Raw genomic sequence first — 27,398 nt, 5'->3', positions numbered from 1 at the left:
TAGCAGATTTTACCCACACTACTTGTTATGGTAGTTTGGTAGGTGTAATGGAAGAAAAATCCAGAATTGACTAACCGTTGTTGTGAGGTGAGTATTAAAGAATCAATCAGAAATGACCTTTTGAGGTCATACAATATGTCTGCTCCTGTCCAGAGGTGAAAATGCTGCTATAGAAGATATGAACAGAAAGTGTTGTTACTTGCAATTTAGAAGCTGCATACCGTGCTCTGTTTAAGATTACTAACGCAATAATCAATTTAAAGCTGTACTTTAGACTGAATAATGAATAGCTAAAAGGCTTTAATAAACTGGAAGTATTTGATTTAATTAGTACTAAGAATTGCAAGAAGAAAATGTTTAAAATTGCTGTATTGCACAGACCCTTATTTCCTCAGGATCCTTCTATTAGCTTTTTCAGTTCGACCAATCAAAGGCTCATTTTGTTCTTCAGAAAAACTTTAATGTTTCGATCTTATACATTTCTATAAATTTGGCAAACCAGGCGTTGATGGGTGAATTTTCTGTGACTCTTGAAGTTTCCGGTTGGTTCAGACAAGGGTGAGTTCATGAGATATTTGTGTTGGAAGGTCTTGGCTGGATGCATCATTATCAGATTCTGCAGAGCATGGAGAGATGTAGGCCTACCCTCAGAATCAGGGAACGGTATTGTGGTCAGTGCGCAGCCAGAGATGAGGGCTGAATGTGCAAGTAGCTCTCGTGTCTCGACTGGAAGAACTCTTGTTCTAACAATCAGACCCCGAGGACCCATGTTTGTCTTCACAGCGTTCAGATATTGTTCTGCTGCAAAGTTAAATCTCGGGGGGATTTGTAAACAATATAGGAAAGCATGTTGTGCATGTGTATGTGTGTGTATGGGATTGAGTGTGTGAGAACACTGGTTACTCAGTGGAGTGTGGGTCTATATACAGAGCTCCTAATTAGCGAGAGCAACCAGACATTCCAAAACCTACTTTCTTTATTTTTCACTTTGATACTCTTTGCATAGTTTAAAATGAGAGCAACAAAAGTGTTTGAATAAAATTTTGCATTGAGCAGAGTGAAATGTGTGATATTGATCAAGAGACACATTGCACTGTGTAGAGTATAATTGCTCTGCCATTCATTAAGCAATCCCCACCAAGTAGCATTTGTTTGTGGAGAAAACATTGTTAGGTGTTGAAAAAGTGTTGTCAAAAAAGCAGATTGCGGTTGAAGCACACCCCTTTTTGTCTTCCTTTGCTCAGTCATTGGTCTCTGAACTGATTCATTTGAATTAGGAAAAGATCATAAGTGTTGGCATAATTGCCCTTTTAGTGGAAGAAAACAAGAATGATTGCAATTCATCATCTGTGGAGGTTCAAGGAGACATACTTTGTATACTTTTCTTGCCCAATTTGAGCCTTTAATATTGTATTATTTACCATTTAAATCTTGTATTTGCTATTAATGCTTCCAGTTTAGACCTCAAATTAAGTGTGGCACAGTTTTTCTGAAGTTTGTTTTAATACCCGGCAGCACTGTTTCCAGCCCTGCAGGGAAAAAAAGCATGACCAAATATAAGTACACTCAAGATGAGGTACATTATTAATATCAATAATTGACGAAACTGCTTTGTGTGCGCCTTTCTTTACACACCAGAATCTGTTCATTTGAATCACAAAACCTGCGGCAACAAGGAAAAAACTAACATTCAATAAAAGAGCTATTGCAAAAAAAGATAGAGGGGAATCTGGGCCTCTGATGCAAAAATGTGACTTTATTTTTATTTCTCGTGTGCCTCAGAGTCTTTGGATTTATTTTTTTTTCCCCCTCTTCTCTCTTTCAATCCTCACCTTTGCTTTTCTTTGATAAAACCTCAACTTCTCCTATTTTTGACACTTCCCCATTAAAATATGCATTTCTTCTTTAAGTGTTGTGAAAAACTGTCATTTTCAGTAATTTGCCAAAAACACCCACCAGACTGCTGCCGGTGATTCCTGAGAGATGCTGAGTGTGCAACCTGTACTTGCATGTGGATCATTGTGTGGACTAGAACGACCATGAATCCTCTTAGAGGTTAACCCAGGTGACACACTCTCTTTTCATCCTGGCAACAGGGGGAGTGTTGAAACCTGTCAGAGCATTGCAGCTGACAGGTTCTGCTCTGGGCAGCAATGCTGCTGGACACAAAACAGCAGCAGCAGACAGAGTCCCCCATTGCGCACAGCAGGTTTGAACAGCGATAAAACATCAAAGAGTATGAATACATGAAATCACATATTTTTAACCAGATGCCGTTGCAGTCATGTGTAGCATTTTTCAAAACATTATTGTAGCCATTCATGAAAATGGGAAGAAAAAAAAAGCATACAACCTTTAAAATTGTAATAAGTTAAGGAATGTCATATTATTGGGTGGGTTGTGGCGATCATGTAGTTTTTACCTTAAAATGTATTTAATCCATAGACCGTATATAACAACTTAGTTCTTTTGTCAGTGTCTGGGTCTGAAAACCGAAGCAATGAGGAAGTGCCTTAAAGTGCAATATCAGCTAGAGCCACCAGGGTCTGGCTCCAAAAAAACTCTGGGTCCACTGACTCCACAAGTTATTTTGGCTTTCATTTGCTAAACTTACTCCTTCTTATCAGTGTTCTGGTGGTCCTTTTGAAAAGAATCCCATTATTAATTATTTATTAAAAAAGAATATGTTGTTTGATTGGCATGCCTGGGGTGCAGTCAGGTTTCCCATATAAGTGGGCAGGTATAGTGTTCACTCATCCCCAGTTTGTCCAAATATGGTCACTTGTGAAGCTGGATAGCTGTAGGGTTTAAGTGAAATGTCTTTGATATTTTTCTTTTCTAAAAGTAAAACAATTTGGATTAAACCCTTGCAAAATGAAAATATGCCCTTTGTGTTCAGCGTGCGCAATTATTGGTTCAGGTGGGCAGTTCCGATGTTTGATATTTGATAGACAGACAGACAGATAGATTGATGGACTGATAGATAGATTCTTTGTTGTCATTACATATAAATACAAAATTAAACTTTGTTTGGCAGCAGTATATATAAATAAATTGAGAATAATTGTGGGGTATATTTGTGAACATTTTTATATATATTTGTACAAATATGATATTTAAAAAATGTGTAGCCTGAACAAAACTTTATTATGGGTAGTTGCCCAATAAACATCCAGGGCCCCTATTTCACGTGTTAAGTTACAGTGGTATTACTTGCAGTATCTAAAGACCCAGATATCAAAGGTTCTCTGAAGCATTACAACGCATCGTCATATCTAGCTCTGTGTGAAAGCCATCAAAGACGAGGGCAGACAGGGAACCACCCTTATCACCGTCACCAGATGTAACGTAGGGAGAGATCTGATCAAACCGGCAGGCAGGACCAGTTTGAAACGGCTACATTTGTCACTCTCTGCCACCGGGTCTGGCTCAGCACTAAATACACCTGTGACTAATACAATTCATTTGTGAAGGTAATGAAAAGCAGTCTATCAAATACTGATGATTATCCTGGTAAACGTGCTAAACCTGTTAAAACTATGTACATAGGTTCTTTTGGTAGTTCTTCTCATTTAATATAATGAAGAATATTATTTGCTCAGAAGTGGTCTCCTGTGGTTAAAGTGCAATAAGCTCAGGCTGACATACATGTGATGTGAACACATACAATTTTAAAATTGAAAAAGAACACGTGAAAAAACAGTGTGAAGTGGCCTCAGTGTTAAGTGGCCCCAGATAAAGATTTGTCGAGATGGCGTGACTCCTTCAGAGAGCTCTTGTGTTCGAAGGCTGCGGTGTACTCAGAACATCTGCCCTGTGATGGTCTGTCCTTCTTCTTAACTCTGACAGCAAGTTGTTCCCTTTTATGGGCCGTCTTTCTCAAAAAGGCCTTCTGAAATGAGAGTGCAAGATCAAAACCAGCGGCTGAGTGCCTTCTCTTACAGTCGATTTACTTTCCCAAGGGGTGACAGGGGGACTGCATTTCTCTCTCTCTCTCCTGACTGTTGCAGAGAGATTTAAGAGAGTTTCTCTCTCTGTCTTACCCCTCCCCCCCCTGGGGTGGGGGCGGGGGGGTATTAGGGACTGAGCAGGGAGATGGAGTGATGGATGCATAAAGGACTCTTTTTTTTTTGTCACTTTGCATTTCTTTACCAGTTTGATGTCTAGTATAGAATCCCATTTCACCTGTGTGACCTTCAGTTAGGACCTTAGAACTCGTAACCTGCTGTCAAAACTCACTAGACGTTTGTTGATTGCTTCCAAGATCAATTGTTTTATCTTAGCTAAAGCCCAGAAATATGTTTCAGCTTCTCAGACAGATCGATCAAAATGTGTATAATCTATCAAAACCTGAATTCTCATATCCTTAACATTCTTCAACAAAGAACCGTGGAATTCCCCTCAATAATTCCATAATATTGTTGGTCTATGGCTATGGCCATCAGTTTACAGCTGCTTTTCTGACAAGTCACGTTTTTCTGCCAGTTGGTATGGCAGGTAGCTGTAAATATTCTGATACCACTGAGCCTTGAACTCATTCTCGGTTTTATGTTTACTGTTTTTGTCTTTTCCATTTTAAAACTGCCTCTCGACAGGAGCTGGATCAACCAGTCTGACAACACTTTGTTGAGATTTAGGAGGAATGCACGTCTGCAAGCCTCTGCAACCCACAGTTACCCATAACACCTTTCTTTACGTAGATCCACAGAAACATTCATGTATTTTCAGAGAAGCTTAAATCTAGCTTCAGCCAAGTTTGCATCGGAGATGAAGCCATTCAGAATCGGAACGTTATTTTACTTTTAAGTTACTTTTAGGTTTTGTGTTTTTGGCTTCCATAAAGCTTGGAGTGTTGTGAGTAATAAATGTAATAAAGATTGGTCAAAGACTGCTTGACTTTTTGTCAAAGGATCAAGCTCAAAGAGCTCTGGATCCTCTAATTCCCGTATTTGCAACTCAAGAGCATCATTCATCAGAACCTTCCTGTGGTATTGTTGAAACACCCACATGTTTCAAACTACATCTACATCTCAGAGTCCAAAGTAAGTTGGACCTGATGACATCATCTTGCTCTGCCATAGGGAATGATGTCATAAATAGACATTGTACATGTTTGTATAGGTTAAATAGTTCTCATCAAGTTAACTGATCTTCATGTGTGAAATCAGTGGAATGGTTCTTTAGAAAACCAGCTAATGCAGCTGCTTATGTTTGGTGCAGATGAATCAACCATGGTAATATAAACCCTATCCAAACCTTGGACACCTTCCGGCTGCCCGTCACCTAACATTGTCTATTCAGAAAATGAATACGTCTTTTACTGCAGCTGGAACCCGGTACACTTGAAGTAACTTTCCCCACTTTAGCTATTCACTTGCTTTTCACCAAGCAGGAGAAGATCGACAGATGTAGCTAATGTGCTGTAACACCAGGAAAATGATTACAAAAGGATGAATTTGATCTGGCTTTTACGCCAAGCTCTTGAGGTGATTGCTACCAGTTTAGGACCTCATTTATGTTTTTTGAACAGTTCGAATGGTTTGACTGTATCCTTGTGACCTCACAGTGTAGTGGACACCATTAAAGGCTATTGTGTGAAAACGTCATGTCCCTTGCATCACTTCCACTGAGATTCACTGTGTTTCAACCTTCTCTTTTACCTCCCTTACCTCTACTTCCCCTTCCCGCTCTGTACCGCAGCCACTTTTTCCCTCTCAAAGCCAACCTCTATCTTCCCTCCACTGATGAGAATTATTATCCTCTTATACTGCCCATCCCCTGCCCTCTCGCTCTTTGACTTCCCCTTGTACTTTTGCTTTTGGTGGTCTTTATAAACACTCACCACTTTCTTCTTATGCTTTGCATCTTTGAATCTGTGTGGGTATATCTCCCTTTTCCTCTCTTTTCTGTCTATATCCATCTTGCTCTATTTTTACTCCATCTCGCTCTAATTGGGAGGCAGATGTTGACTCCGGCTGATTAATGTTTAGGCAGCAGAAAGACCTCACCGGTGATCGCTAGTCACGTGAGAAAAATGGCCAACAATAAACGCGCCTGCCACCAAATTTTCAGGTCCAGTGACTTTGGCGGAAAAGCAATTAGGATTTGGAATTAGTGTTCAAATTAAATAGGAATTAAGCAGGCTCAAAGTTTAACCCTTTCAGGCATAGCTTTTCCTATTTGGATCTAAATGTGCACCATCATCTGATGCCTTTATCATCCACATTGAAATGTAAGGAAGCAGCACCAACATGTGATTCATCGCATTCTGTTCCTCCCTACGGGACTGGAAAGGTTGATTATATTTTGACGCCATCCCCGGTGGAATCAAAGTAATTGTTTTTTTTTTCCTATGTTTCCTTGGACTCTCTTCTTTTCCTTGCTGCTCAAAGTGACAAATCCTGCTTTGAAACTTAATGAAGTTTGAAATAGAATTTGAGGCTACAATTATCCTGTCCATGCAGGCTGTCACAGGAATGATGGTGCCATCTAGACCCAATTATAGGAATGGAGACACCTGTAACTGCTCAGACCCACGGGGGACCGCCAAATCTGCCATGAATCCAGCAGCTTCCCAGTCTTTTCTGCTTCTGCTCTATTCTACAACAAGTGCACCCCATGTTTGTTGCTGACTAATTTTGATTGCTTTTGCTGTGATAATCGAACATTGATGATTTAGTGCCTGCTCAGTGTGGCGCCTACCACCCACCATCATGCCCACTGATGTAAGCGGAGTGCTTGTACATTAGTTGCTGAGTTACTTTGATGGGCAATGACTTAACATCGGAACAGTGGCATTTTTGAAACTATCTTAAATATTCAGAATATTATTATAATCTAAACGGATTATCACTTTCTCCCTTTGTCTGCTTTCCCATTACCTTTTTATACTTCAGCTCCTATACGTCCTTGTTTTCCTCCTTTTTAGTTTTTCTCTACTTACACAGTGCTCTCATTCAAGCATGTTTGTGCTTTAGCCGTCTCCTTACTCTGCTGTCCCCCTCCTGTGAGCTGACAGTCCCTTTTTCTCTCAGCAGCAGCAGCAGCAGCAGCAGCCTGCAAATGGCTGCCTGATGGAAAGTGACATTTTCGCAGAACCCTGACAGAGGGGCAAGGTGATCTCGCCTTTTTCCAGCACAAAGTGCTCCTAATTGCCTGGTCGTATTTGTGAGCCCAGCTGACAAACTCGTGCAAATCAATAATTCTGGTCGGGAAAGACGTGGGGACACGAGTCTGTTCCCCCTGATACATGCTGAGAGGACACAAATGAGCACATGCATACAAATGCACACATGACATACATATATTCTTTTCCCACAGACATGCTCACAAACTCCCGCCGTCTCACCACCTCTGTGTTGTCTGCCTTAAATGGCAGTGTTTATCTGTGATTCTAAGACAACTAGGGAGAGAGTATCGAAGCATTAAAGGCTGCCACAATGTTGCCGAAGCCTGAAATAATGGATGGTGGAAATGGCAGAAGACCCAGCGCTGCTCATTACTAAATGGACTCTGCAGAAATGGAAAGTTTGTCCCACTGGCTTGAAATATACAGGACAAAAACAAAACAGCACAGCTTAAAATAGGGGCTTATTTAACAGATTGTGTGTGTTTTTGTACTCTTCTCTGTAATAGCTTGCACTCTAAAAGTTGTTTGCCAAAGAACAGAGAACATCACAGCAATTTGGAAAGTCTGATTGACTTGTTTCAATATATATATATATGGGGATTGTTGTCTTCCTATTCTTTGATATTTCCAAAAATTCATGAACAATAATGGGCTTACAGGAAACCATATACTCTCTGTATGTTTTCAAACTGTATGTGTGCAAAGGACCCTCACTTGCATGTTTTTTCTTTTTTCACCAACTTGAACTCCTGTGTGCACTGATGTGGATCACATACATTTCAGATTATTCTACTATACCTCTCTCTGAGTAACTAAATTTGTCTCCACAGGCTCGTCTGTGATGCAGGTGACAGCCACAGACTCGGATGACTCCACCACGGCTAACGGCATGGTGCGCTACCGCATCCTCTCGCAGACACCCCACAGCCCCATCCCCAACATGTTCACCATCAACAGCGAGACTGGAGACATAGTTACAGTGGCCGCCGGCCTGGACAGAGAGGTCAGTGTCAGCTGTCTCACTGTCATCATTTATCACTCTGTGTCTCATTTGTGCCCACCCATGCCCATGTTGTATCATTAGTATCTACAGTAGCCTTGTAACAGGCATCTTCCTATCACCAGTGCATTCTTTACAGCACGAACGACAGCAGTCCTCTGAAGTCTGGTCTCCAAGGTGTTTATTTCACCACAAACATACAATACCTACATGCATACACAATTTCCGTGTCCGTATCCGTGTTGCAGCCACCTTGCTAAACTGCGATTTAGTCCTTGTATGTAACTAAATCTTTAAAAAAAAAATCTGTTTACATTTGCCCTTTCAAAAATGTCAAAATAAAACAAACCGAGCACAAAATTATCTCATTAATTTCAGTTATTTGCTTATTTTCTTATTGTGTATAGAAAAAAAAATGGTAGGCAAATACTTAATGTGTATCTGTGTAGAACAGGGCTGATAATGGCCGCGTAAATCCAGCACCTCTCTGCTGGTGAGGTCACAGGAGTGTTCATTTCATATTCTTCTTTTGTCTCATCCACTGTTGGTCTGTCTGCTGCTTGCAGTAGTTGTTTTCCAACCCACACACCACCAACACCACAGCACACATCGTCCCTGCTCCATCCTCCATCCTATTCTGCTAATGAAGAAGGTCACAAAGGGTCAACTTTTGTTTATCCCAAGCTGCATCAGGTGAGGCCGTAGTGTTTCATGGCCAACTGTTAATCTTGCAGCCTTTTTCTCACAAAGATACACAAATCTTTCCTTAACTCACTGTGGTGCAAGATTACAAAAAAAAATTGCAACTGGCAATATCAGGAAAACATTCTAATTCATATGCCGTCATTATGACGATAATCTCATCCTCGTAACTTAGTTGGCTGATTTTATTGCCGAAATAAAAGCCCCATTGAGTGTGTCTCATAATGTTTATATTCTGAGAAGTCGCACTGGTCCCTCTCGGCACTAAACCTGGCTAGGCAGCACTTTGGAAGTTAAAATGGGATTCTATCAACAGTTAAGCGAGCTCATTTAGAGAATAATTACGGTTGAAATCTCAAGAACAGAACCAGGTTTTGATAACAGAAGAAACAATACATCAATGCTCCTTCCTTATCCAAATGTTATATGTAGCTGGCATGGCATGATAGTGTGGCACATTTGAGGGACAATATAAATGAGTCTCGTGAATGCGGGCCAGGTCTGTGTCCCTGTTTCCAGCCTGGCCCAGGCAGCAGCAGTAGCAACTGATGTGAGTGAGGGAAAGCTCATTAATCTGGACACATCAAGCCAGGCACAGTCCCACCTGCCTGTGATCCTCCCACTAAAACTGGGACACGCCTGGGAGTTCACCCACCTGCTGTCAAGGTCATCAACACAAACAAGCACAGACACACGGGCACCTGTGCACACGCGCGTATGTTGTTCGTACGCAGTAAAGCTCATGTAGAGTAAGGAGGAACGACAAACAGGAAGAATACGATCCCAGGTGTCACACTGGATCTGTGCAGTCGGATGCGGTATACACATGATGTTATGCAAAAACAGGAGCATTTTTACTGTATTGACAGTGAATACGCAGTATAAAAGACTGTGCATTACACACTGTATGTTCTCTGTCTCTGACATTTCTCATCCACCATGCTGGGATCTAATTAGAGTATTCATGTGCTAATTAAGGGGTGAAGCAGGTTCCCTCGTGTTGAGGAGAACGGGGTAACATAGAGGTTAGCCTGGTATCACTTACCTCTGACACCACAGAACAGCAATTATTCTCCCTCACTCCCCACCGTTAACCTTCCACATGCTCTGGCTCACAGGCTAAGAAGCTAACCAACAAGAGTATTTCCTACATCCTAAATTTGAAAGTATATCATGGTTTTAATGTTTTGTTTTGTTTTCTATTTCTATCTGGGTGACTTAATTGATTTAAATCCGCATTGCATTGGGTTTAAATTAAGGTTTTTACAATTCTGTGTATAAGCTTTAATAAAAGCAGACATTTATATATCAGTCTACAGTAAAAGAGACACATCTAATGAAGTACACCTCTGATGCAGCAGGTAACAGCTTGAGACATGTCAGAGTGCCACAGCTGGCATGGACAGTCTCCCTTTGTGCCCTCTCTCCATGGCAGCAGTTCCACTGGCAGGCAGAGCTGTTGTCTTTCATTACCCCAGGCTGTCTCAATCTCTCATGAGCCCTGGTTTGGAACGGTCTGGTGTGGCATGGTGTGGTGCTACCCAGTGCCAGGCCGTCCCCAGGGCTGATGCCAGCTCTACGTTGGACCGTCTCACCGTTGATTAGGACATCGCTTGGACTGTCTCAAGGACATGAGTGCCCACAGCCCGGCTCTGTTAGGATCTGCGGAGCCTGACTGGGGATAAAGGCTGATAGCCGGCATCCTAAATGGGCCTGGGGCTGTATTGTCTCAGAGATGCTGAGTTATGTTAATTCACCTTCTTGCACCAGAGCTCCAGAAGCCAGACAGCATAGCCATCTGAGGATTGTGAGCTGGTTGCTGAATGAAGAGTATTGATGCATGTAGGTGGATGTTGACTGCTTGTAGCCAACATTAAATCAAAAACATAACCACTCAATATTCACTGTATTATGTGGAGCATGGACCGTGTATTGAAGTGGGCTGTTTTGTCAGTTCTAGATTTCTTGCTTTATCCAAAAGCCTTCATTTAGGCATAATCACATCTGTTACCAATATAATTTGTGTAACGTGTCCACAATTGGTCTCTGGGAGAGAGGAGTGATTTAAAACTAGATTAAGAATATGAGGAGTCAGTTTCTTCAGCATTTTATTCTCTTTTTGGGGGGGCAGCTCTTAAACTTAAGGGAGAGCCCTGGCCAAATAACAAACCAACCAGGCTTTAGTAGAAATAAAATGATAATTAAACTAGCCAAAAATGCTACTTACTGTCCAAAACTTAACTTATTAACCCCCAAAAAACTGAGAAACGGGGAATTACAGAAAATGTACAGCCATGTGGGTTTTAAAAACAAGAGTCGAAGGTAGTTATAAATATACAAGATGGAATTAACTCAGCTGACATTTCAGAGCAGAATCACTACCTTAATGACAACAACATACAAGACAGCTGTGGACTAAGTCCTGACAAAATAGCTTACAAGGCACAAAAACTATGGATGTAAGCAAGCAAAAACAAAATGGCCAAGAGGCACAGAAGTGCAGTCTCTCAGTCTTTATCTACTCACGGATGGACTGCAATTAGATGAGAGGGAACTAGAGCTGAGACCCACGGTGCCTGAGGAGCAACACAGCACAGATAACACATTTTAAAATGTACACATTCACCAACAATAGCTCTGTCTGATATGATTTAGGAGAGGAAATACAAGTACCAAATGGCCCATATATTAAAGCATATTCATAACATCCCTATTTAGAAGGCATAACAAAATTTCCTCAGAATGTGATCAATTTTAACAGTAACCTGTAAATTAGAGAACTTGTTTCCTCAAGTAACATCAGGCAAGAGATTTTTAACAAAAGCTAATTAATTTCAAGTCCAAATATCCTTTTTCTCATTTTCATTGGATTATATTTAAAAAAAAAAATGTTTACCTCCTATCTACTGCTACTTTTCAATTCTCCTGGAAAAGTCAGACTCACATTAAAGGGGTCATCCACAGTTTTTGAAGGAGTGGCTTCATTTTTCAGCCTTCCTCTCCATACACCAGTTTGGTGAAACACATTGACAACTGCTGGACGGATTGCTGTGAAATTCTTTGCTGATATTCTTGGTCAACAGAGGAGGATAGATGACTGTAGTGATCCCCTGACATTTCCTCTTGCACCACCAGAGGGTCAAAGTTTTTTCTGATCTCATCTCAACATCTATTGGATGTGCATCAGACATTTATAGTTCCAACATGATGTATCCTAATTTTTCATCCTGACTTTTCTACAAGCACTACCATGATGTTGACATTTGTGTTTTTTGGTGGAATGGTTCAACAACATTTGGATGAATTGTCTGCCAAATGTCAGCCTAACAAACTAATGACATTTCCATCACCCTCAGCTCAACATTACTTTGTGTTTAGTGCTAATTAACACATGTAAGAATGTTAACAGGTCTCTTGTTCTATTGTAACTAGTTTGCGTGACCAAATTGCCTCTCCTATTTGTGTTTATTAATGAGAGAAGACACTTAACATGATCTGCTGTTGTAGAACACAAAGTGTGTGTTGTGGGCTGGCTTTTCCCTTCCCATGTGTTTGTGACATGTGGAAGCCAGCAAGTTCATGCTCATATTTGCGTAATCATGTCTTGAGTATTGTATTGTAATGCTCAGTTGGATGATTAATTAAACCCCTTTCCCATTCCCCATGGTTTACTCTGGAAGCTTTATTCATTTGTGACTCACAGCTTGTATTTATCCATTATGTGACTGAGCTGTGTGCGTAAATGTGGAGGTGTATCTAATCAAGTGGATTCAGAGTTCATATCTCAGATTTACCTACGTATCTGAGTCAATGTCTCTACAATGGGATTCAGAGAGCTTTCAGAGACTGTCTGCTGCTGACAGTGAGTCTCCGCTGGCTTGTGTTCTCTTCAAACCAGCGTTGAGCTGTTTCTGTCCTTAACCCAATGAGAGACATCCCTGCAAGGGATGAAGAGAGGTATAGATGATGAAGATGGAGACCAAACAGACTTTCCTGCATATTTTACTAATCTGGAAAAGATGTAAAAATAGAGAATGACTGTGTAGACGCAGACTGTATTTCACTGAGTTCCCCTAGCTCCACTTGTAACTATGGATAGCTCAGATTTCCATTGGCAATAAAAAAAAATAAAAAAAAGTGTAACTGAACTGAAACAAATTGAACTGGACTGAACTCAACTCAAATCTAATGGAATGGAATAAAACAGCATCAAATCAGATCGAGTAAATTTAATTGAAATGATTTCAGCTGAAATGAATTGCATCTTAGGGGTCACTGATACCGAGGGTCACAGACAGAGAGCGTAGTCAAAAGAAGAAGGGAGCTGCTCGCTCCAGTTTTAACCGAGCACTGGGCCGGCTGAGACAGATTGTAAGTGACAAGCTAATGACCGTGGCCAGTAGGAGCGCGGTAAGCCAGAACACAATTCACAACCGACACAAGTAAAGAGCACGTCCTTCACTCTTCTGGTCTCCTCCTCTTTACCCTCTTTGAGTGGTCCTTCCCAGCACGCCGAGTGAAAATGCACACTCAGCAATGAATTCACCACTGCACGTGTTGCCAAAAAAAAACACTCGTCTCCATTTGATTGTTCCACATTGCCTTACCAGCTCAGACCATCATTTCCCTGCTTTGTTCTTGCTAACAAAGTCCCATTGGAGCTGAAGTGCATTTGCTTAGCAGGAGCTAGTGTTTTCCACCTGTCCTCTTGGCTTCTTGGCTTGACATGTTGACTAGCTAATACTGATAGCCTAAAGCCATTTTACTTTCTCTTTCTTCAGTCTCCTGGATGGTGAACTACCTAATTTGGTCCCAGTGAAAAAGGGATTGGCTTTTATTGTTGGCAGAGCTATGTGTGCAGGTATTTCTGGCCTCTGATGGCTTTCAGATTCTGCAGATTAAGTCTGTGACACTCGAGGGCAACGAGGGAGTCAGGTCTGTTGTTGTTGGTTGTGAGACAAGCGGTTGTATACTTCCTGCCAGTACTGAATTCCAATCCAACAAGAAGATTTTCTGTTCATCACTTCTATATAGGACTCATTAGAGAGCCTTTTACTGGCTTGTTTGGTTAGCCACTTTTGGACAGCAGAGTGTGCTTGGCTGTGTGTGAATTTGGTGTGCCTGTGGACATGCTGTGTTTATATCACGTGTATCTAAGTGTCTCACCTGTTCCCACTCACTGGAGCTTTAGCGGATGTGTATGTATACACTAGAAGTACCATGAACACTCACAACTACTCTCAGATGAGTGATATAACCCTGCAGGGTAAGACGCATCAACCACATCCCGTATTGTGTGAGAGCTCCACCTGCTGGCTCAGCTTCACTCATTTCTCTTCACCTGACCAAACGAAGAGGCGTCCATCAAAGCTCGAGCCTATTAGCTTCCTACAGCCATCTGGTGCTATTTCTAGATTGATGTATGTGACTGGATCTAAATGAGTCTGCAGAGAGACACATTCAGTGGAGGCTCTATTTACTGAAGCGCTCTATGAGTGGGGATGGTATTGATATTTCATTATGAGTCTAATAAAGGGCAGCCAGTATTGAGTTTTCATTAATAGGGTTGGTTTGGTGCAGATTAACATGTCTATGCTCTTCATAATGACTTGGAGAGATGCTAAATGACTCCAGCTAGGTGTTTTAACTGGCCTCAATGCTTTGACTGATCTAACAATCAACTGCATCCTTCACGACTGAAAAAGGAGTGGGAGGGAGAGAGGGGGATGTAGAGATACCCAGAAACTGGCACAGAGACAGAAAGAGAAAAGACAGAAGGAGAACACTGAGCAACCAAGATTTAATGACAAAGATGGCAAGACTTCAAAAGGTGCACAGAATGTGTTAACAAAGAACATACAATAAACCAGAGGGGAAAAAGACCTGACTCAAAAAACAAAAACCCACAAAGAAGCTGCCTTCTATACTGTAAGCATTAAGTACCCCGGCAATAAATACAAGACCGGATTTGTTCTTTTTCCTCCAAGCAGTCCCTGTCACAAGTGTCACCTGCCACCATGTCATTATAAAGCGTGACCTCAGCGAAATATGGAAAAGTTAGCCGAGTAACAAGCAAGCATCGGTAGAATGCATTGTGGATGTTCAGCAAGGCATCGAACAGTGGCCTGTCCTTGACGTCTATTCTCTCTCACTCCGTTTTTTTGCTCTGACACAATGGAGGCCTCAGCCAAATGGATTAATGGGAAGAGAAAGAAACCACAAAGCAGAGAGGCTTATATACTGTCGAGATGGAAAAATACACGCACACTCGCACACATGCACACAGACCTGTTCCCAGTGGTGAGTCTGGGGATAGGCTGAACTTTCAGCACCATGGACAGCGTCACTGGAATGAGGATTCTCTGTTTCTTTGTTTTACATGCTTTTTCCATCAGTTGTGTCCAAACAAAACTTAATGTTTGAATTTTATTCTGGTCATGGCATTGTAATATTACAGTCTGTACTGCAGTACACTCCAGGGCGACACCTCCTCACTGTAACTGCACTAAATAAGGCCCGTTCACCTCCTGGTATTAGCCAAAGCACCGTGGCGCATCTTAATGTGACGGCACCTCCATTAAAATGAGTGATGATCCAAGTCTGTTCCCACAGCGCAAAGCCAAGACTTTTAGGAAATAATGGATGGGCCTTTTACCAGCACATTGCTCCCTCTCTGCAACTTTGTGTACATTTGTTTGTGTTTGTGCGTGTGTGCTGTTCACTATGTTTTATTGAGCACGTAAGGTATTCTCACAGTTACTCACGTGTTTCACTTATTAAAAAAAAAAAGGAAATATAAGTATGCATGTCTGGAAGTTGGAGAAATTTTCACTCATGCATTCACTTATTTATTAATTAAGACTCCTTTTGTCATTGTCATATGGAAAATAATACCTGTTTGTTGATGTGAGCCCTGTGTTCGTTTGTATCAGGATTTGAAATCACTCAGTACTGTTTCTGTTTTTCTTCTTCTTTCTACAGAAAGTGTCACAGTACACTATTATTGTCCAGGCCACCGACATGGAGGGCAACCTGAACTTTGGACTCTCCAACACGGCTACAGCTCTTATTTCTATTACTGACATCAACGACAATCCTCCAGAACTGACAGTCAGGACAGTGAGTTTGATTTTGACTCCTCTTTAATATATATTGTTTTCTGTTAAAAAGGAATGTGTAAGTGCCGTTTAGCTTATTTTGGGAGAGGAGGAGATGGTTGTTTGAGAGATTTATTGTTTGGTGTTTGTGTGGAAATAATTTTGTTGTCTTTGGCCCTAAGCTGAAAACAACAGTCCTATCTCTGTATCGCTGCCTTATTTTCTCATCAAACTTGGCAGCCTGTTCCTGTTTCAGCCATTTGATGTTTGCTATAAATATTTATTTAACAGCTTTTTATTTCAAAACATTATTGTCAGCATTTTATTATATTTGTTGTACACGTGATATACTATTTTGAGATATTGGAGGATAGTATTGCATCTTTTTTTTATATGAAAGGGGGCGGAAATAAATTCACAAAATTCACTCAGCCCTCAGCACCACTAGAAAATAATGTATGTTTAAGCTGCACCAAACAGTTTCACCTTCAGGCTTGACCCTATAAGTATCATTTCAACAATTGCTTATTTAGTTGCCATGCTATTCCATAGAGCTATTATTGTCCAAATAGCAAAGGCTACAGTACATTATTATTAAGCAGGATACACTGGCCTCAAAATCAAAGCTTGGATTCAGATAATAAGAGAAAATGCATTATCTTGTCAATGGCAAAGACAACAATCATGTAATATTATCTCTGTTAAAACATGTTTGCAGAGAACACATGAGGAGGAATGCAAATACAACAACTGACAAATATGTGGGATAAATACAGACATATGAGTGAAAGATAAAGAAGCACTGTGTTAAACACAACATGTAAAAAATCAGGAAAAGATACAAATCAAGCTGAGTTTCCTTCACCTGCAGTTGGGCCGCTTTTCTCTAGCGATCTGTGTGCGGTTAGATGCGGAGATGCTTGGTTGAGAGTTTTGTTTGAGAGTGAGAATGACCTAAAGAATGGTTAATAATGAGGAAATGTGCCTCTTCATCTCCAACTTGTAGTCCGTATTCTCAGCCTGGCCAAAGAACAGAAACCTAATGCTGACCACAGTCTGGTAGGGTTGTGGCTGCTTTTTATGTTAGTGTTTAAATTTCTAAGAATCCAAAGAGAGACAGATGCTGTTTGCAGAAAAGCTTGGAGGCAGAGCGAGCAGTGTGTCAGTGTCACACACTGTGATCCCTGTCTCCTCGGCGGGGCCGTTGTCAGCATGCGCGCCAGTACAGTTCCAGCCGCATGCTCTGATAAGAGCTCCCCAGCTGTCAGAGGTAGCGCTCAATGAACAAGGCTGCTGCTCTGCTCAGAACTGGTCCTCAGCCCCCTCTGTGGACCAGGGTCCCCCCCACCAGCATATGTACATGCATATCCATACTGTATATATTCTCAGTGAAACTGTGATAACTTTTGTCATGACTACCTCATTAGAGACTGCGCAAAAATTATAGAGTGGGAGGAGGAGGCAGAAATGATGGCGGGTTATTCAATTTGTTTTGATTTGCTGGAGGGAGAGCACAGTCTGGCTTTTAACTTTTTCTCATCCTCATCATTTTAGCCCGCCCTTCCCCTCCCCTCCCACACACACACACACACACACACACACACACACACACACACACACACACACACACACACACACACATACGCAAGATGCTCCCTGCCTTCATTTGCAACACCCCTGCAAAAAAAAAGGATTAATTCACCATATTTCGGTGGTTGACTCAAATGAGTAAAAGTGAATGAAAAGTGGTTATTGTTGTATACTCTTCACTCAAACAGCCGCACAATCTCACATTAACATCCACTGCAAAGAATTTTTTTCCACCATATGCCGTTTCCTCTGCTTTGTCAATCTCTACTGCTTGTTTTGCTTCCCACACAAGCAACGAGACTTGGAGCAGTTTTGTAATTATTTGTGCATGACAGACGCGAGAAGAATTCATTGCTCTCTGTGGGAGGAACAGGGAAAACATAAGCATGTTAATTAAGTGAAATTGCTTGCGGGGGTGTTAACCGAGCTGATATAGTGCATCTAATTTAAACAACAAAAGCCAAATGTTTAATTCATTTCACCGCATGGGCCTGAATGTGCCATGTTACTGCTATGTTCATCGTTATGTGATAAAATAAAAGACAATGGTACTGCCACAGTCTGTCCAACCAAACTATTCAATCAAGTGTATCACACTCCTCTAATTCTAGTTCTTTGGCATCAACTCATCAATGATGAGGAGCAGAAGAGTTGCTTGTGGTGGTGAAAACATGAACTTGCAGACATGCGAGCTGAAAGACGTGAATAGGCTGATATATATGATAATTCACCCGTAGATTTTCGGCTCCTGAACTACTGAAAGAGTTGGAGTGTAAGAGATTATCCACATCCACCGTTTTCCTCTGCTTCCCATGCTGTGGCTTTCATTAGTGTTTAGAGTAGAGTAGACGCAGGCTTGATATTCTCTTTAGCATTAAAACTGGGGTTGAGTCTTTATCACACCGTTGTGAAGACATAACAGCCCTTTTACGTGGACCGATGTTAGTCTCTAGGAGTCTGCTTTAGGTCATTTAGTCCCACATAATGTTTTCATCTCTATTTGGCGTTAGGTTCAGCACACCATGAAGGAAAGGACGAGTTGTCATATTGCTGAGCTCTACCTTTGCCATCTAAAATGGAACATTTTCATTTACTTAGTTTTCAGTAGGTGGTGGATTTCACCTTCTGTGGACTTTCTAAAGAAATTGAAGGTGCATGCAGCCTTACATATTTCCTTTCCTTAGACTGCTGCACAAATGTTTGAAGACTAAAAAAAAGTGTTAGAGGAAAAAAAAGAAAGGTATAGAGATATAGAGACGATGCTTTAATGGCGGCTGACAGCAAGCGTAAGGAAAGTCATTTTGTCTCCACGGACAACAGCTGTTGGCCTGGGATGCTCCATCTTTATTAATTGCTTGTGCGCCCAATTTTTTTCAAAAAAATAAATATTATGATATTACTGTGTAAGCGACAGTAATGATTCAGGTCATTAACGTTATGATAGTTTTGTACTTATGCTACTTTTTGGCTATGTTTTTAGCCATATTCAGTACACGTGCACCCGAATCTACTCAACACTGACTCTGCTGGTGACTGAAAGCTGTTGTGAGCTGAGCCAAGGTACACAATACCTTACTTGTTAAAAGCTTATTGAATGACTGACAACAGAGAGATATGAGAATCACAGTGTGATTGTTGTGACAATAATGCTGCTGAGCTATTAGCCTCATAAACACTGCTTGTACTGACTTAGTTTTGTGCTGAACTGAACGTTTTGACTGTCTCAGTCATTTGAACAGTGATGCATTCACTTACAGTTGTATGTTCTGAAGTGCTTTGAAACTGTGATGCGATCACTTAGTTTAAAAAACAGTGAGTGAATTGCATAGGCAGTAACTATGAATTTGTGAAAACACCTCTAGGCATTGTAGCATTCATGTCCATTGCTTCACTGTCATTTGTAGTCACAGTGGCTGCTGTTATACAGTCTCGCTTTAAAACAACAAAGTCCCAGCTTGACAAAAAAAGATTTCGTATAATATAATGTTGATTTAAACATAAATTTTCATATAAAGAGCCTTACATGTGTGGGAGTTGTTTTGATTCTCTCCAAAACTATTGTTCCCTAATGTTGCTGAGGGAGCTCACACTGTTCGTCAACAAAATATGAATGTGTAAACAGGAAAAGCAGGTGAAGGTTGTACATAAATCCCTTTGATGCCAGAATCGGTAGTACTGACAAGACCTTTTGTGACAAATTAAAGTGTTATAACTTCTTTCCTGACAACTCCTTCAGAGGTTCCGAGTCTGTGTCTCTAGTGGCTTATCAGTGGGTCCACATTGCATTTTAAAGAGTGGCCATTTTGGAAGGGCCCTCCTCTACAGTCAGCACCATTGTGTATGCCAAGAGAGCATACTCCATTTGGCCATCTGACAGGGCGGCCAAACAAGCTTGGAAGGTCTGTGGTGGTGTTTATGCTACAGCTTGGGGTGAAAATGAAATGGAGGAGCTCATACACCAGGGACTGAGAGTGCATATTTAATTTGTTGTGTGCTTATCAGCCCGGCAGGGGGACAGAAGAAGAGGAGGCGCGGAGGGTGGGCGGGGGGAAGGGTGGAAAAGGAAGAGAGGAATCGGGTGGTTTGGATGCCGCTTCAATCCTACGATGATGAAGCCATTAAAGTGAACAGCAGCTGACATACACACACCACAAACAAGTTAGCGCTTCACAAGAGGAAACACGGATTATCATGTGACAATGAGAGCTTTGTACTGCGTGTGTGTATAAGTGTGTGTGTGTGTGTGTGTGTGTGTGTGTGTGTGTGTGTGTGTGTGTGTGTGTGTGTGTGTGTGTGTGTGTGAAACTACCTTGGAGTGCCCATCCCTCAGTAGCCAGATAAATCCCTATAGAGAGGGACATGTATCCCATTGCACTGTAAATTATTCTTCCAGCTCTGCAGCTGTCACTAAGTTTCCTCTGGAGTTAGTTCAGAGGGGAGTTGTTTCAGATTGCAAAATAATGAAGATCATTAGCCAAAGATTATTCCTACCGTTGCCTTAATTACAGTACTTATCTAATTGCTTATTACGACCGAGATACGGTGAATGCACGGAATCTAAATTATATTTGGGTAAACACATAATTGAACAAATCCATTAGTTCAAATAAAGAGTTCCATACAAGCACACATGGTGTGGAATAAGGGACTGTATTAACATAATAGAAGATATAATTCTCTAATACCCACATTTAAATAAATCTGTCCCGTCTTTTTTCTTCTTCTCCTCTCTTTGGAATTGCTACCACTTTCAATTCATGCCTCAATGTAATGAGCATTATTGGCATGACCCCAAAAGCAGCTTGTTTTCATAATAACAATTATTTAAAATGCTAAAAGATGGATGATGGCACAAGTAAATGTTTTAAAATCTCAATAAATCAAGTTATTAATGTGCATTAGCTGACTGTGCGAGCAACATCAGCATAATGTTATCTCTCTCATCTTCCCCTCCTTCCTCTTCCTCCTCCTCCTTCTCCTCATTTTCCGTCTCCTCCTCCTCCTCCTCCTCCTCCTCCTCCTCATCCTCTTTCTCCTCTTCCTCTGTAGTTTTCTGGGGAGGTCCCAGAAAATAAGGTGAATGTGGTGGTGACCAACCTGACCGTGGTTGACAGAGATCAACCCCATAGCCCCAACTGGAACGCGGTGTATCGCATTGTCAGTGGAGACCCCTCTGGACACTTCATCATCCGCACCAATCCCATCACAAATGAGGGCATGCTGACAGTGGTCAAGGTAAAAAATGAAGCTGCTCTCTCTCCACGCAGTCCTGATTAATGCACTGACTGCCCGATACTTAGTTCTTTCAAAATGAGAGCAGGCAGTTGTTTTCCATTATTATTCAGCACTGCATCTTGAATGTTTCCACCTGCTGTGAAGTGCCAGATGTTGATGGCTGAGTACTTTGGTCTCACATTGTTTTCTCTGAATTATATGTCATTTCTCAAATTGGAACACAGTTAGAACTAATTCTGTAATCAGCGATGCTTATTTTCCCTTTTAAATCTCATCATCTCTCCTCAATCCTGTCGTTTTATCTAGCCTGTGGATTTTGAGATGAATCGCGCCTTCATGCTGACCGTGGTAGTGTCCAACCAGGCCCACTTGGCCAGCGGCATCCAGTCCTCGCTTCAGTCCACAGCAGGAGTCACCATCTCTGTTCAGGACGTGAATGAGCCACCCGTCTTCCCTGTCAACCCCAAGATGATCCGTTTTGAGGAGGGTGTCCCAGCAGGGACCACTCTAACAGTGTTTGCTGCCCAAGACCCTGATCATTTCATCCACCAGATTGTCAGGTACAGAACTTTAAAGAACACCACATAATGAAAATTTTTATCTTAAAAGGCTGAAATCCTGAAAAAAAATAAAAAAAAATCTTTAAACCCACAATAACAGAAAAAAACAAATGTTACTAAAAAAAAGTGACATTAGCAGCTTCCAAACGATATGGAGCCTCATCAGCGTGTATTTGAGGCTGTATTCCTAGCCATCTGCCAAAAACAAGTCTAATATACACTTTTGTACTATAGAAAGGAGAACTAGAATTCCTCCGAAGACCAGAGAATACTTGATATTCATGTACAGCAATGTATTTCAAATATTTTGTTCACCCCACGTATGTATGTTCCTCTGAATGTTAAGAGTCGCCAGTGTTTAATCAGAGCAGAGCGTTTTTCGCCACAGTTTATGTCTCTTCTGTGACATTCTCAACTGACCCTTCGCCCACATCCCGGTTACCTCCCTGTTGCCAGGCGACTGGTGTGGAGAGGTCACTCTGTAATGAGTTGGATACTGTCTGTCTGCCCTCCTTAGATCCCTATCCTTCCTCCTCATTGATCCTTCCCTCCGTGCCTCCTAACTGGGATGATACAGAGCGGGCGCTATGCCAACCAGGCATCGACCCTATGTGACAGAAACTCCCACATGCCCACAAAGATCCAGTGACAACTTTCCACTCCATCGCCAGCTCCAACGAGAGAGATTGATTTTTTTTAATGTCAGTGAGGCGGCCACTTCCACTGATAAACCCAGTGGAAATGTTACTGAATTGATGGTGAGGGAGGTAGTGAGAGTTATTCTCATATATACACTCCATACACAAGAGAAAGCGATATTCACATCTCAGGTTTCTTCTTCCAAAAAGACATGTCATGCAAACCAAGTCGGCCGAGCTCCTCTGCCCTTTGAAAGAAGTAACTCCTCTTTTACACCCTTTTCTGTCATCCCTCCCTCCCACTCGCTCCCGTTGACCCTGTCACTTTCTTTCTGTCGGTCCACGTGTCTGTTATTGATGAGAGCTCAGAGTTGCTGACTACTCGTCAGCGGCATACCGGCAGGCGCCCAGCTCACGACAGCCTCGTCTCTGCTGCTGCTGCCTCTGTATTCCCTTTAGGTGACCTCGCTTGAACCCCCGAACAATATACACACAAAACACACATAAATACACAAATGTAGACTCATACAGCAGAAGCACACCAACATGCACACCCGCAGAGCATGACTGAAAGGCCTGTGTGTGAGCAGTGGTTTGGAGAGGAGCCAGCTTGTTTTTTTGTTTTGCTTTTCTCTGAATTTCTTGCCTTTTTTCTCTCTCTGGAGGAAAGCAAAGAAAAGATGATGTGAGGCGAAGCATGTTTGCCAGATGATTTTACTGTTTGATGTGATTTAAGTGGCAGCAAAACCAAATTAATGTGTGTGTGTGTGTGTGTGTGTTTCTTTTTCATTTTTTGGGTTTGAATATTAGTCCTGCAGAGTGGGGACATTTTTGTTGATGTGAGGTCATGTTAGTGGGTTTTCACATATAAATGCCATACTTTATAGAGTTTTGGTGTAGAATTAAAAGTATACTGCAGCAATTTAGAACTGCACTTCTATGAGGTTAGTTACTCACCAGAGACAGATTAAAAAATAATTTTTGAAATTAAGCAGCCCAGGTAAAGATATGCTGATTTGTAGTCTTATGTGCAGATTTATATTCAAAACACTGTGGATCCTAAAATGCCCATTCTGCAACATTCTGCAATCCTCAACACGACTTAAATGCAAGCTCCCTGTCAGACCTTTTATGAACAAATTGTTCAATGACGGAAATCCCAAATCGCAGTATATTTAGTATTTTAGAAAGTGTAAAGCCACATAAAAAGTACTGCCAACACCAATCACAGATATAGAGGGTATGAAAATATGTATTATTTAACCATGTTTTACAGCTGGGTTCTGTGAGACCTCACAGAGAATTAAGATGTCTCTTTCTGTTGCAAAGATTGTTAGTAATTCTTTTAAAATTTGAAAAAGTCATAATTATACTCAATTAAAGCTATCTTACTGTACATATATTTGTATCATGATCAAAGAGGGCGCAAGGTCTCTCGGACCCAAAACTGAACATTAAAGGTTAGAGCTTATGATTCTTGTCAGAAAAGAAGTCCTCAGAAGTACAGAAAGACATGTCGCTACACTAGCTGCAAATGATCACAGCAGGAGATGACATCTTGTTGGCACAGGAAGGAGATGAAACTGCTAGGCATGCCATGCAAATACCAAAATCTAGCCTGAAGTGCAACATCACACCTTGACTAACACAGCATGGCAAGTTCTTTAACTGGAAATTATATTTGGCTCTATCTGTTTATTTTTTCAAGAAGTAAACTGTAAAAACACAATGATAATGGGTGTTCTTGTCTGTCACTGTCATTCGGGTGTTTGCTGTGCGTATAAGTCCAGAAGAGTGTGTGTGTGTGTGTGTGTGTGTGTGTGTGTGTGTGTGTGTGTGTGTGTGTGTGTGTGTGTGTGTGTGTGTGTGTGTGTGTGTAGATGGAGGAGGAATTATTTTCTGACAGCCTGAAACACACTCTTTTAATTAAGCCCCGTTTCACCCTCATCACAATGCATGCTTACACAGAAACACGTCTCTGATCTCTCTTTCTCTGCCGGTGTGTCTCACCCTGTTTCCTGTCATTACGGTGACACACTGACCATCTACCTGGTGAACTTCTCCGTGTCCACAATTACATTGATGTCCTCATTACACCTCCACCTCCTCCACCCGAGCTTCTTATTGATGTCAGCTTTGCGAATTTATCAACTGGTGACGCCAATGAGAGTTGTTGTGGCGGATGTGTGGGTACAAAGACCAGTGAAGTTGTTAAAAGCCCTGCATGGCTGTGCTGCATATAGATTCGGGTTTTCATCGGTCTTCATGCTAATGAGCTGCTGTTATGATAAGCTCGGAGAACATATGTTCCACTCTCCATGTCACTGTAATATCTCAGAGGTGCTTGGCTGGTATTGCTTATTCTGGTAATGAACATTCAACCTGATAAGGGTATTTTACATCAACAAATAGAAGATTCAGAGCTGCTGACGTTCAACTAATTGGAGACTGGGACAGTCATTATGTAAAATATGTACTGTAAGTGCCTTTGAATTTAAACACGTTATCTGTATTTCTCACTGTGTTTCTGTCTACACGTGCAGGTACTCGAAGCTGTCAGACCCAGCGAACTGGCTGAAGATTAACAGGACCAACGGTCAGATCACCACCATGGCCCTGCTGGACCGAGAGTCCATATATGTCAAAAACAACGTGTATGAGGCAACATTCCTGGCATTCGACAATGGTAAGTCTGGTAAGTCAGGGTGACTGTGTATGTTGTGATGATCTGAATAACAGTAGGATGCCAACGTGATGATAGTGGAACATTTTATCCATCCACATGTTACAGCTTTTGTCGTGCTGCTGATTGCTGAGTGTAGAAAGTGTCCATCATTTCACACTTAATTTTTGGACCTTTTTGAGTACACCATCTGGCCACTTAAAGTACACTGTATGTTTCCATACTTGACAGTGTGAACACAATTATGCACTCAAAATAGTAGAAAGTGTTCATCATTATTCCTCATCAGAATCAAAGTACTATAGTCCAGGCAGGCAATGAATGCACCAGTAGTCATTATTAGTCACAGCATAATCAAATAACGGGATCCTATAGTATAATAATTACGATAGAATTAAAGTTGGATCTGTACCTTTCGGAGAGATGTCTCTCTTGACATAAACAGTGTTGGGTGAGTGCAGAGACGTGGTAGTTGCCTGTAAAGATCGACAAGCAGCCGTCAGAATCAAGTCAGGTCAATTTTATTTGCATAACCCAATATCACAGCTTTGCCTCTGGTGGTTTCACAATCTGCAAAGCACTCTCGGTTTAGCTAAGGAAAGAAATTCTCAACAAACTTTGATCAGGCAAAGAAAGATAAGAAGCAAGGATGGAAGAGCAACTGTTTGTACAAAATAGAGCATAGTAAAACAATGTAGACAATCACAATGACAAAATTATAGAAAAATTGTAAACGTGATGAATATATACCCTATAAGCCATTTACTTCGCTCATTGCCTCTCATCTCAATTTTAAAGAAAAGTACTACAAGCACTTTCTGTGTTTGATAAAGGCTTCAATTACATTTTATATACTGTAGGTCGACATAAGACGAGATACACAAAATGATATAAGCTCCACTAAACTCATTATAGCAGTGCTGAGGAAGACCTCCTATTTTGCTTATTGTGAAAATCATTTTACGGACCAAAGGTACACGGAAACAAGCCAACACTGGTGGATTTTTTTGCAAGGAGTTTATTGTGTTTAATACATCCTACACTCACTACTTTGCTGCCAGATACCCTCCATGAATACAATGTGGGTAAACTGTGAATAATTGTGACATGTTAGTCATACACTGTATTGTATACTGTATATAAAACTACTGCAACCTTCATTGGCCTGTCTCTGACAGAAAAAAGAAAAGAATAATATCTGAAGGTCTTAAGTATCAGCCTCGGCTGCTGCAACAATGTACGAAGATAAAGAACTGAAGCGCTACAAATAGAGATGCTTGCTCTGTGTGTAAGTAGGAGGGACCCAGGTGTTTTTACTCCAGTGAGAAATGAGGGATTGGTTGCCCTGAAGCACACCAACTTAAGCTCAAAGTGTTGACTGCTTATTGATTCTGGAGCCCAGTGTCAACAAGGGGATATATTCCACTTTGATTGAAATTCTCTTTACTTATTCTACTCAAGCGAAGCGTAAGAAGCAACAAAGCACCCAGCCAATCATAACTGACAAGACGGTCGATGGGCCTTGGGGCCCGGGGCAACAGACCTTTACATAGTTGATGCGCCAAGTTACTGTCTGATAGAGAAAAAAAGTTGAAATACAACACTGATGAGCTACTTGGGTAAACTCGGTCTATGCTGCTCCTCATCTGTAATTTAGTTCAGCTTGCTGACAGTTTGTGTGCAGAGAGTCATCAACTGAATATCAAGGCCACAATATGTCACTGTTTGTTCACCAGAACGCATATAGTTTATTCATCTGCCGTATAGGGTTGTGGTGTTATGATAAGTATAGCATCACTGAAGAGTGTAAGTCTGTGTTCCTTTGCTCAAGTAAAATCTTTAAAACTGCAGTATAATATTATTTAACTGCAAGTGAATATCCTGCATCTTACAGTTAAACTACAGTACCGTCAGCAAAATATAGAATAAGACCCTTTTAAAATGACTCACTTTCCTATTAGATATTTGGCAAATTATTACTGGTTATTGTTATTTCCAATTAATGTATTGTTATCATTGTATTATTGTCATTCTTCATATTCAGCATTTTGATTATTTCATATGCCACTTGCATACTTTTGCTGTACTATGACATGTATTGTAGAATAAATCCTTATTACAATACACAAAAGTTTATAATGCACGATATGCAGTAAATATTATAATACTAATTTAATCAGTATGACTTGATCCAGTAAGTGGTTCAGGTGAAGCTAACTCTTAGCTGCGCATCATAAACTACTTTAAGAAATGATCATATATTC

The 27,398-nt window shown here is 41.1% G+C and overlaps 1 protein-coding gene across 2 annotated transcripts in view; it reads left to right on the top strand.

The window, feature by feature from the left end:
• The window catches only part of cdh4 (cadherin 4, type 1, R-cadherin (retinal)), a 192,603-nt gene that overhangs the window by 157,469 nt on the left and 7,736 nt on the right, over positions 1–27,398 (top strand). Inside the window, exons 8-12 of one of the 2 annotated variants that reach the window (XM_069153622.1) lie at positions 7,960–8,132; positions 15,813–15,950; positions 21,068–21,253; positions 21,560–21,813; positions 24,995–25,146. In XM_069153622.1, the coding sequence (XP_069009723.1) occupies positions 7,960–8,132; positions 15,813–15,950; positions 21,068–21,253; positions 21,560–21,813; positions 24,995–25,146 (903 nt within the window). The remainder of the gene's footprint in view (positions 1–7,959; positions 8,133–15,812; positions 15,951–21,067; positions 21,254–21,559; positions 21,814–24,994; positions 25,147–27,398) is intronic. The other variant, XM_069153693.1, reaches the window with a different exon arrangement.

Source organism: Embiotoca jacksoni, unplaced genomic scaffold, assembly GCF_022577435.1.
Source record: "Embiotoca jacksoni isolate LCO1_2020_lvr unplaced genomic scaffold, fEmbJac1.0.p SCAF_1, whole genome shotgun sequence".
NCBI lineage: Eukaryota > Metazoa > Chordata > Actinopteri > Embiotocidae > Embiotoca > Embiotoca jacksoni.
Note: the sequence above shows the minus strand (reverse complement) of the source record. Positions and strands in the feature narration are given on the sequence as shown.